The 12,994-nt window shown below is 40.2% G+C and overlaps 1 protein-coding gene across 3 annotated transcripts in view; it reads right to left on the bottom strand.

Moving 5' to 3' along the window:
• LOC136885139 (zinc finger protein 37) overlaps window positions 1-12,994 on the bottom strand; it is a 144,700-nt gene that overhangs the window by 89,360 nt on the left and 42,346 nt on the right. For all 3 annotated transcript variants that reach the window (XM_067157608.2, XM_067157605.2, XM_067157607.2), the window contains exon 3: window positions 10,799-11,549. In XM_067157608.2, the coding sequence (XP_067013709.1) occupies window positions 10,799-11,549 (751 nt within the window). The remainder of the gene's footprint in view (window positions 1-10,798; window positions 11,550-12,994) is intronic.

The following is a 12,994-nucleotide window of genomic DNA, read 5'->3' as shown; positions in this document are numbered from 1 at the left end:
ACCCAGCTGATCTGAAGCATGCGACTGTAGACCCACATTTCGGCACAGTTCTCGACACCGCCAACCGTCTACACACCACGATGGAGAACACACAGCACTGCACTATCCCAATCTGAAGCAAAAATGGCAGTTCTCTGCTACAGAGCACTTGACGGAGGCTTCTAAATGTTGCCCTGTTGCCAGGCGCTTTATTACTTGGGAACGGTCCCAGTTTCACTGATGACGCTACCTAGGCACGGGATCTACGATACGGTTTTCGCATGTCTCCACCACTTTTGACAAGATCTGCTGTTGGCCATAAGGACAGTGTCATCAGCACATCTGATGTTAATACTTGCTCCATTCACTGTGATGCAAAAAACTATATCATGTAGAGCCTCTTTGAAACAGGATGAACAGTCATCATCAATCGGTTTACTCATTGCCGAGTGTCGTGATCTCATTTCTTCACTTCATTAGTAACTGTATCCTTAACAAGATTTTTCCATCCTGAGCAGTCTTCAGCTCTTCTTAAGATATTGTGAAGAGGTAGACTGGCGATCTTCTTTGCTTGGTCTAACCATCTACTTGTTTTTCTGCCTTTCGGTCTGGTGCCTTCAATTTTGCCTTGCAGAAGGGTCTTTTCTAAATTGTCGCCTTCTCTCCTCAAAATATGTCCCAGGAACTGGAGGTAACGTTCACTAACGCGGGAAGATAAACGTTTTGTGATGCTCAGTTCTTTTATAATGGAGGCATTTATTCTTCTTTCTGTCCATGGTCTACAGAGCATTCTCTGCCAACACCACATCTCAAAGGCATCGATTTGGTTCTTGTCACTAGCCTTCACTGTCCAGGTCTCACAACCGTACAGGAAAACAGAGAACATCAGTGATTCCACCAATCTTATTTTCACTGTTTTGGATAATGCCCGGTTCTGCCAGTTCTTTGCGAGTTTAACCATTGCGGTACGACCTAGATCAACCTGTCGTTTTATTTCTTTATCACAATTTCCCGTCTTGCTGATTATGGAGCCCAGATATACACAATCATTCACCAACTCCAGATCTTTCAGGCATCCTGTTATTTGGAATGGGATTTGACTTTGTCGGTTGATAATCATTAGTTTGGTCTTTTTCATGTTAATTTCTAGACCAAAGTCCGAACTAATGACTGTCACTCTAGACAGCAATTCATCAAGTTCTAGTCCACTTCCTGCAATGAGTGTAGTATCATCAGCAAAGCGTAAATTGTTGATTTTCCTACCACCGATTGAAATTCCACTATCCCAGCCATCCAGTGCTCTTCTCATTACATACTCTGCGTAGATATTATAGAGTTGGGGTAACAGTATGTAACCTTGTCTGACTCCATTTGTCACATTGAAAAATTCTGAGCATTCACCATCCACCCTTTTGGTTGCATTATGACTATTATAAAGACCTTTCAATAATGACGTTAAGTGTTTCGGGACTCCACATTCAATTAGCACTTCCCACAACTTGTCCCACTTGACACAGTCGAAGGCCTTCTATAATCAAGGAAACAAATATAGTTAGGGACACAGAACTCGCGGCATTTCTCAATTATCTGCCTCATGTTTGTTATTGACTCTTGTGTACCTTTACCTGCCACAAAACCTGCTTGTTCAGCAGAAATCTGAGATTGCAAGAAAGTTCTTATGTAGAGCAGGACTTTGATAGCATGTGATATTAATGCTATGGTGCAGTAATTAGAACAGTCCCTAACTGACTCGTTTTTGTGAAGGGGGATGAGAACAGATGTAGTCCAGTCTTTAGGCCATTCTCCAGTTTCCACACTATATTACATATTGAATGTAAAGCATGGAGGCCTTCTTCTCCCATTACTTTCAGCATTTCTCCAGTAATACCGTCTATGCCTGGGGCTTTGTTGTTTTTCAAATGTTTGATGGCGTTCTCAATTTCACTAAATAGGATAGCAGGCTCTATGTCACATTCCATGCAGCTGTTCTCTTCTCTTATGCTAGTACCTTTGCAGTATAAGGTTTCGCAGTGTTGTTTCCACCTGGATAATGCTTCCTTCTTGTCACCAATTACATTTCCCTGTGTGTCTTCAATCACCCATGTACGTGGTTTGAATTCTTGAGTGATGCTATTTATCTTCTTGTAAAGGTCACGTGTTTCATTTACCTTGTGATGGTGGTCTATTTCATTACAGATATTGGTAAGATACTGTAAGTTGTCAATTCTATAATTACGCTGTATTTTTCGGCGAAGTTCTTTATATGTTTCCTCATCTTTTGCAGTTTGTATACCATGTTTCTTCAGTGTGCTTCTTTCTTCAATCAACAGTAGTGTAGATGTTGAAATCCAGGGATGTTTTGCTTGAGGAGTCTTAGGAACTTGTTCGGGAAGGGATGAATTGATGATTTCCTTCATCTTGTCCCATGTTTGAGAAGCAGCTCTTTCTTCTTCTACTTGCTGGAATTTTGTTCTTATTTTTTCACCAAACTCATGGAGAATATGTTTGTCAGTAATGCGTACCTGTTTTACTCTCACATTCTTCAATGAACAGTAAAGGGGGCAAAATACAGCCTTGCCTCACACTTGTCTTTTTGACGACTTAATTTGTGAGTTGTGTTCCACTTGAACACGAGCTTTCTGTTTCCAATATAGGTTCTTAATTATGTGGCTATCTTTGTCATCTATACCTGCCTCCTTCAGTATGGTCATTATTTTCTCATGCTGAGCTCTGTCCAATGCCTTCTTGAAGTAAATGAAGCATATGAAGACCAGGCAACTGATTTCTCCGTAACTCTGAACGACTAAGGCATTTCGGGTTCCAAGGCATTTATAGAATCCGAACTGCGTGTCGCCAATGTGCTCTTCAACTCTCCTGTAGATACACTGGTAACAGCGCATTGCTCATCAGGCTGATTATATGGTAGTCTTTGCGTTGGATCTTTTTGGTAAGCTCGCGAACGCTGACTGCGATCAGTCATCACAGAGTTCTCCAATCTCGTAAATCTTGTTGAAGAGTGTCTGCATTTGTTTTCTTCCTAGCTCACCCAGGGAAGTTCGTCTGGCCCTAGAGCTTTTGCATTTTCCATCCTCTTTAGGGTCTGTTCTACCTCAGCCATGGTAAATGATGGGCCAATCGCAGCTTCTCCTTGTTCTATGTCTTCCACGTTGTTGTTGAATCGTTCTTGTAAATACTCCATCCATCACAGCACCTTCATTCAGGATCAGGTTGTCATTTCTATCTGTTAGGCACCTCAGTTGACTAGTCCATCTATGCCCAACCACCTCATGAACATTATTTAATGTTGTCAATCTTATGTTAATTTTAAGGACACTTCCTCTAAAGCATTACTTTGTCAATTTATATATTTTTTTCATCTAAACAGTGTTATGTGGCTGAAGATGTTGGTAATATATGAAACATGTACCACTTTTAACCATTAAAAATTGCCTTAAGCAATCACTGTATCAACTACGTGGAAAATAAATAAATACTTAATTGTGAACCTATTGGAGAATGGTGCGTGCGGTATCCATAATGCAGTCTACATATCATCTACAGTACCTGTGTCTCCCTAGATGTCAATCTGTTGATCCAAATTTTTAAAGACCTCTTGCTTTTTCTTGTCTTTGTAGAGTGTTCTGACGTCCAGTCTGTTGGGTACTTTTATCCAGTCACAGGTGTATAATAGCACAAGGCAGATTGTGGTTGGATGGGATGTCTGCTCACAGCATTGTCTTAACGGCTTTCACTGCATTCCGGAACATTTTCCCAATCACAAAATACTCTATCCGATTCCCAACGATTCTTAGTGGATTGTCTGCAGGGGACTTCCAAGTGTAAAGGCGCATGTTCCCGCGTATTTCATATTTGCGTGAATATGTAAGATTGTCTACATATTAGTACAGTTGTATGTCTTTTTCTAAATATGAGGGATTACAATGTCAGAGGTGACTTTGAATACACGCTGTGAATAATGACAGCAATGCCAGTGATGGAGGTAAGCATAACTTAAATATGTCAAGCGACAGCAATATTTTTGCCATACATTTTGTTTATGTTATGAAATGTAACAACCTTCAGTATTATAACTCCTTTTTATGCTTCAGAAAATGCACCTGCCTATGAAATACCCCCAGAACAGGAACAATCTAAGAAAAGAAGGCATCGTAAAGCACTAATGACAGACGCTGATTTGGGATGGGATGATAAGAGTTGACTCACCTGCAGGAAGAAACAAGATTTATGCAGAGATTCCGAGAGTTACTGTTGAACTGGATAATATTTCCAGTGAGTACGACTGCTTCCAGTACAATTTCACTAACGATATGATCAAGAATATAAAGCACGAAACCAACAGGTATGCCGCAAACGCAATCTCAAAACTTAGACGGGCAAATAAATTGAAAGAATATAGTATGTTGCAGTGATGGGTTCCTGTTATATTATCTGAACTGTACAAATATTTTGCCATAATCCTGCATATGTGCTTAGCTGTAAAAAGTAATCTGAAGGATTATTGGTCGCATTCCCTATTTAGCAGACAACATTTGCTGGCAAGCTACTGTCACGTGACGGATTCAAAATGCTGCATTTCAACAACAATGACACTTACATACCTCGTGATCAACAAGGTCATGATCCTCTCCACAAAGTTACGCCATACTGCGATTCTCTGGTGAAACAGTTTAGTGGTGGAATTGTCCCATCCAAAAATCTGACCGTCGCAGGGAATTTGCGCCTTTCGTGGTAGAATACACTTTTGTGTGTACATGAAGAACAAACCAGAAAAGTATGGAATAAAGTTATTTTGTGTGTGTGAATCTATTTCAAGTTATGCTCTGAATATTGAAGTGTACTCTGGTTGTGGAAATGACTATTCGATTGTTTCTCTGTTCCAAAGGTTGTTGTCCAATTATTTTTGCAAAGGCCATAGTGTGTATATGGACCGATTTTACACTAGTCCAACTGTTGTGCAATATTTATGGGATCGAGATACCTTAGGTATAGGGACTGTAATGCTCAGAGGAAAGAGATGACTAAAGGTTTAGCCGCTGCTAAATTGAAGAGGGGAGAGCTGACTTTCCGGCATATATCCAACATGATGATCTGCAAATGGAAAGATACAAGAGATGCCACTGTTCTATCTTCAAAACATGGATGTACAGCTTCTGAAGTGACAGTGAGGGCAAAGGGCTGTAAAGGAAAGGTTATGGTGAAGCCAGATGCTATATCAGACTATAATGCAAATAAACCTGGAGTGGACCGTAATGACCAGCTTGCAGCCTACTATCCATTCAAGAGGAAAACGAAGTGGAGGAAGAAACTGTTTCTTCATCTCTTCATTCGAGGCATAGTGAATAGCTACATACTACTTCCCTTGAGAAATTCATGTGTGTCGTTAGTGAGACTCTGCCTTTGGTAGCAGGGGAATAATTTATTGCCATGGACACTGGAACAACAATAGACCGACTCACCAGAAGGCATTTTGGGAGAAAAATCCCACCAACTGAGAACAAGGCCAGACCATGTAGAAGCTGCAAAGTGTGTGGGGACAGAAGCAAGAAGGCAAATGGTGAATGGGCCATGGAGACAACGTATTATTGCCCACTGTGTGATGTAGGACTTTGCATGCCAGATTGTTTCAAAATTTACCACACAAAGGCAAATTATGTTTTCTCTTGCTCAGAAGTCTTTTGTGATAAAAGGAACAATAATTTTACATTTGAGTAACTTTTGACAAAATTTACCAATTACAATAAAATTTCAAAAGTGCTCCCATTTTCATTAATGTAATTATTACAAATATTTTTGAATTTTTTTTTAAATCATACTCATTATTGTTGTTTTGTAATTGCAATGCACATTTTACATTATCAAAATAGGGTAAATGTAACACGTATTTCAGAAAACTGTACTTGCTTAGTTATCCGTCAGACTTTTCTTCCATTCGCAAAACATGGTAATTTTAAAATCTCCAGTGACAGTTGACATGACACAGTGTTTTTCAAAACTAGATGCTCAAAGAAGCATAAAGAAAAAGAATCATGCAAATATCTCCTATAGGTACAGAGATTTAATGTTTTAAAAATCCTTAAAAAATGCCCAGTCCAGAACGTTTGTTAGGGATATTAAGGCCCAGACTGGAATGGGTTAACAACACTCATAAGGAAATATTTAAAGTTGTTACAGGTTAAATTCAATTGTTTTATTTTCCAAATGCTTAATTTCCTAATAGTATTGACTTGAAAATTCAAAAACCCATATGGACTGCTTAAATTTGGGGGTGGGGGTGGGGGGATGTGGGTGCGAGGGAGTGAGATAGAGGGCGTGGGGTGGGGGTGGAGGTTATACAATTTCTAATCACTAGATCGCATACCAAAAGCCTTGATTCAATTCCAAACTACTCCGCAGTGATCGTATGTAGGGAGAGCATATGACAATGTTGAGGGAGATTCGCCCGTCAGAAGGTGATGTTAAGCCTTGAGCAGACACAAGCAGGCTACACCGGTTTATTATCATCCCACATCCACATGTGGACCTCGCCCATGGCCATCAAATAGAGCCCAAACACACCCAGCGCTAAAAGCCAAACGCTAAGTTCATAATACATATCAACAGCATATTCCGTCTACAACACCAACCTTTATTAAATTTAACTACGCATTTACCGTATTTACTCTGTCACTGCCCTGCTACTTTTTAGCATTTTATAACCCAAAAAATGAGAAGATGGCAAATTTAATTTCCAATGTAAATACTGATTTACTTACACCAATTATTAGGGATGCTCCTTTGCCAATCGCTGGCATAGAGACGACCGACACCGGTTCTGGAGGGGCCATGAATAAAAAATGAACAACACGGGAAAACTGAAAATCTGGGAACGAATGAACCATCAACAATTTGGCTAAACATCAAAACAGTGATATATGTATACTTTTAATCTTAAAACACCCTTAAACCAAACCAAACTACAGCCCCAATGGGCCTTCCGCCTACCAAGCGACCACTGCTCGATCCGAAGGCCGGCAGATTACGAGGTGACACAGGGTCAGTGCGACGAATCTTTATGCTAGTTGCTTTACGTCGCACCGACACAGATAGGTCTTTTGGCGACAATGGAAGAGGAAAGGCCTAGGAATGGAAAGGAAGCGGCCGTGGCCTTAATAGGTACAGCCTAAGCATTTGCCTGGTGTGAAAATGGGAAACCACGGAAAACCATTTTCAGGGTTGCCGACAGTGGGGTTCGAACCCACTATGTCCCGGATGCGAGCTCACAGCTGCGCGCTCCTAACCGCACAGCCAACTCGCCCGGTAGTGTGACGAATCCTCTCGGCCTTTATTCCTGGCTCCAGACTGGGATCGCCATCTCACCATTTAATAGCTCCTCAATTAAAGGTAATCGTAGAATGAGTGAATCTGGAACCAGCCCTCATATGCAGGTAAAAATGCCTGACCTGGCTGGGAATCGAATCTGGGCCCTCCAGGTGAGAGGCAGGCAAGTTAGACCGCAGGGCTGGCTTCAAACATTAATTACCGGTATGCGACTTAATCTTGAAACATTACATTCAGTTTTACTGGGGAAACTTCGTCAGTTTACTCCGAAAACTTCTTTTAAGTTCAGCAACTTTGATCAAAAAATCGAATACACGTCACGCCAAGCCAAACAACAATCGGCCACAAGTAGTTTTTACAGTAATTCTCTAATCTAATAAAATAAAGCACATTAGATACAAAAGCACCCAACATGATGGAGAAATCCCTTTTTTATATTTTTTATAGATACAAAAGCACCCAACATGATGGAGAAATCCCTTTTTTATATTTTTTATCTTCCATTTTAATTTGGTCACCGGTATACTGTTCGTAGTCAGTTTATGGAAATCTTGCACCGTGTAAATTAGGCCTACATCGACTTTTAAGGTTATGTTGAACTCAAGAATACGGTTTCGAATGTAAGTATCGATCCTACAGTTCTCAAATACATTATATTGAATTCTGCCCGTCACTTATCGCAATGAAATTGGAAAGAGAAAAAATATCATTAACACTTCCGAAATTACGGTTATTCGCTCACCTTGAGCTCACCTGGAAAGCGCGCTCGCTATAAATTGCGAAATGATACAAAGTTTTAAATGTAATGTGCGCAAATAAAACAACTGTGGTTTTTATAACATTTTAACATAAAATTCCCAGTCTTATACTAGGACCAAAACCTCCCATGGTTTTATGTATGTAAGGTACAACATCTGTTCTGGTCTCGATACCATAATTGTAATTCCCATAGGGAATAATATATATATATATATTGGTTTTATTGGTATTATAAATTTACTCATTCGGGACAAATATTTCAGGTTCCCTATGGGAATAAACATCTATATCATCTGATGGCCAAGCACTACCGGTGGCTCCAAGTAGGTAGCCCACGCAGTGGCCTCCACGGTATGCACTAGCCATGCGTCTTGGTGGGTGTGCTAAGTACCAACTGATGAGCCCAAATTAGCACACGGGGGCGAAACGCTGGTTGAATGAGTTGGCTGGAAAATTTATAATGTCCAATAACAGACCACCTATATTGGTATTAACATAATCGTATACAATAAATATTAAAATACTAAATTTGTATTACTTAAGAAGGAGCAGTTTCGATTCCTGTCTGAAAGCCCAGTGACTATACAGTGCCCTGAGGGAAGTGCCAAAAACCTGTTCAGTGATACACTCAAAAAAAGTAAAGAAAATAAACATGTAACCCTGGACAATAATGCAGACGTTTTGCAAGAACGAACATTTGACAAAACTCGTTTCATGTTGAAGTAGAGGTGTCGAAATGTGCTCTGTCTCCTTCCAATTCTTGTGGACACACTCTGCTTTATTATTTCTGAGGATTCTCTAAACAATACCACCTGAATGCAATGCTAAGATGGTCCCTAATGCAAGTTCACCGCCGATCCCTTTTTCAGTACCGGCAGGGTACAATACTTCCTCAAATTACCACAATGATGGGACGTCCTTTCGTGAGATACAATTTCTTGAAAAATAAAGTGGGATCGAGGATTTAGCGTTGATGGGCCTGAAATTTATGGACAGCTGATCTGGGAAATCGTTTCTTCGAGGAACGGATAGTGTGGGATTTTTAGAACATGATTTAATTAGGATGCTCGCAGGACCACATAATTTGAATGAATAATACAGGAAAACGTAGTTTCCGGGAACGTATAATCGAGGTTCTACTGTATTTCTTCCACCTAGTCAATACATTCAAGTTGTAAAAACATCTGATTAAAACAATACTACATGTTTAATCTGCCGTCTTTACTGACTAGGTGGAACAATATTACACTAGTTTATTAAACTTATACAGAGTTTATCCGCGATGACGTTACAAACTTTCAGGGATGATGGAGAACGGCAAATGGATGAATTTGAAGTAAGGAACCGTAGTGTGGAGACGTTTGACTCAAAAGGTATTAATAATCCAGGTCGCTTAACAGATGCCGGGCTGTCGGAATTTCATCCTGCAGTAGTCAACCTATTTGATTTCTTGTGTACGAGACACTGTCGAGACTGAAGAGAATCTCTTGGCAAGAATTCTTGCTGCCTGCAAGCTGTTCGAACAACACCGGGGTTTGACACAAGTTTGTGCAATGATGCCATGCGTGCAATGATGCAGGGGGACGCAATTTCAAACATTTGTTGTAAATGGAGCAGCTCGTGAACTTGTGCAGGTAAACGGACTTTGCTTAACTTTTGATTTGATCGTTTCTGGAATGTAGTTGCTTATCTCCATCCTCCATCATCCCTGGAAGTTTGTACCATCATTGTAGAAACACCCTGTATAACACAACTGTCAGTACAGATAAAAAATTAAACTTATTTCATAGAAACGTCCTTCAAAGTTTACATTTTACACGGCCACACATTTTGCCAAAAAATTACACAGAAAACAAATTTGTGGCCAAAACCTTTTACATAATCCTGGCAGGAAAACACAGTATTAATGTTCCTAACATAACAATGAACAATTACGATAAAATTATCAGTAGTAAAACCCCCATTTCCCTTTAAAATCCTCACAATATGGGAAAAACTGAGCTCCCTGTCAGACCAGGTAATACGTACGAATTTCATAGCAGTGATTTCCTTAGGATTTCAAGCAGTGTCTCTTGCAACTTCCCTCGACAAAGAACACGACCCACAAGTACCACTGTTGCAGTACACCACTTCTCAATGATTCCTATGTTAAAGTCTGTGTAACTAGTGAACGACAAGGGATTTCACACCTTAGGTGGAGAAAACAGATTATTTTTTGTGTCATGTCATGATCACATGATTGTGTCATGCACGACTCACCGCCATATTACATATATATCGAACCACATTGTACAGCCTTCCTTTCAAAGAACATTGCCTACCCAAGTTAATTATGCTGCAGTTCCATATTTCTTAAAATAAACTTCGGATGTATAGGTTAAATGCAACACATTGGGTCTTTTTAGGTTCTAACAATCAAAATGGGTCATGAATCAAGTCTTTTCAGGTCCTATCAGCATGATATACATAAAATGAAGAAGAAAATAATGAGATAGCAACAGGATAGGTTGGAACCTAAGAACCCAGCATTTAGTCATAGCCCTGTAGGACATCTTTTCCTCCTTCATACTTCATACTACCATGTAGCCTATCAACACTGATAATTATGATAATCAATATTTATGAGAAATACCATTAACTGATTAGTAAAGGACGAACGACAACTAGCCTAGCCTCAGCCAATTATTAGCCTAGGACATGCATTTTCAGGGAATACTTTTACCTTCTCTCGTGCAAAGCCAACACCACAATGCTGACAGACGTAGGGGCGAGATGCATCCACGACGGGCCATCGGGGAGGTTCCGCAGGGGCAGGTGGGGGTTGGTACTGCTGTTGGTCATCAAACTGTTCATCATCCTGATTGTACTCAGTCTCCACAAACTTAGCTGCAGACAACTGCAAGAGTTTCACATCCTCGTCAACGTAACTGTGAGTGGCGTTAGTGCTCACGCCACTGCTAGAATTATTGTCCACAGATTTCTTCTTCCCGGCAGAATTCACTAAACTTTTCTTTTTATAACCAGATTCATCTGCAGCCCGTTTACTGTTATAAGAATTCAAAAAATTCTTCCTTTTTCTTGGAACCAGCGACTTCTTGCGACGACCTCTATTCCCGCCACCGCTGGAGTCGTTCTGAACCGGACTGGGTGGATTCCCCGCACTCTCATCTTCGTCCTCGTCATCGCTCACGACATGTCCGGGAGCATACGCGTGGATCTTCATGTGATTGATCAGCTCGCACTTGCGACGGTAACGGGCCCCACAAAGGTTACAGCCGTGAGGACGATCCGTCTGGTGAGCGACCATGTGATTCATGAGGTTAGCTTTCTTGCGGAATCGGCGACTGCAGAAGTCGCACGGGTAAGGTCGCATGGCAGTGTATGCATCCTGGTCTAGGGGTAACGGTATTTCAACATCGTCAGAGTCCACGGATGGGTTGTATGCCACTTTCACGTCTCCGACTGACTGAACACTGCAAGAATACAAACATACAGGATGATTCTTACAGGACTCAACAGAACGAAATGCATTAAGCTATGTACATTACTAGAACCTGGATTTCCATGCACTATCAAATCTCAAAATATGCATGCATTCATGCACTATCATGTGGCAAAACATGCACAATAAACTGGAAAATATGTACTATCAAAATTCAGTTCAACATTCTTATACTTTCACTTCCTTTTAAAACATTCTACAACAACTAATTTCTCCACATTTTCTTCATTTAAATTCATTTGTTTGCCTGACAGATCATTCCTGAAGACAGAAATGATCTTTCTACATCACAAGAAGTGAAATGAAGACATTTAGGACGAAGGATATCTGAAGTTATCTCTTTTCAAAAATTAACAGAAATTTCTTTCCACAATCCATTTAGACACAAGGTCTCTTCGTAGACAGGTGGCATGACACCAACAATTCACAGCACAGTCCAGCACTAAATTACAATCTGAAGCGTGTAAGAGTGCTTCTTTCCTCAATTATTTTGGCCTCAGACGTGTGAACAGTGAGAGTTCGTGATATGATTCAGTGCAAAACCGACGTTTGTAAGCTGCTGTCTCAGTAACGTGGCGTCACAGTAGCATGATTCAAGTTTTGATTGCTTCGTCTAACATAGAAAAAAAAAATAGCATTTAGTAACGCAAAATTTAGGTTTCAATTTTTTACTCAGACACCTATTTCTAAGGATTAGAGCGATCGACGTGGAGTCTTGCAGCTTAGGTCAATGTTTACTCAAGCAACAGATGAGAAAGTGCTTGGCTAACTGGATTATAGGACCTCTATTCATCTAACTTTGCTTGTCAAGTAGTATGCCAGGAATACGTTTTCTTTCTCTCTCAATGATAGACAAATGACGTGGACGTATGGTCTCAAATTCTGCAAACCCATGTTCAAGACAGGCATTACCATGCAAGTTTAACATAATACATGCGTCAAAGTCAAAAGAAAAGTCATATAATCCAATATAAACGTCCAATTTTCTGCCATTAAATAAAAAAATGTCATATTTGCATTATGCATTAATTTTCTCCCAAAAAGGCCAAAACATGCAAACATGCACGGAAAAAGTACGGTAACATACTTTGTATTTACGTACATTTCAATACGGACCTAACATGAGAATTATAACGTGTAAAAGTACGGTTGTCTGGAATTATTGATTAGTCATAAAACGAGTATCTGCAAAGTTTCGGAAGTGTAACCAGCTTATTTAGGAACATGCATTTGCATGAAAATCCAGGCTCTATACATTACCAACAGATAACAAGAGAAGCCCGCCAGAAGAAATGTGCTGTAACATAATACTGTCGCAGCTGACGACAGGTCTCACTGAAAAACTTCAGCTATGTAAGGCAAAAAGGATTCAAGGCCTCCTAGTTGTTGGACATCATGTAGTGTATGTAAAGCACC

This window comes from Anabrus simplex, chromosome 13, assembly GCF_040414725.1.
Source record: "Anabrus simplex isolate iqAnaSimp1 chromosome 13, ASM4041472v1, whole genome shotgun sequence".
Lineage (NCBI taxonomy): Eukaryota > Metazoa > Arthropoda > Insecta > Orthoptera > Tettigoniidae > Anabrus > Anabrus simplex.
The sequence above is the reverse complement of the archived record's forward strand: the minus strand, read 5'-3'. Positions and strand labels throughout refer to the sequence as shown.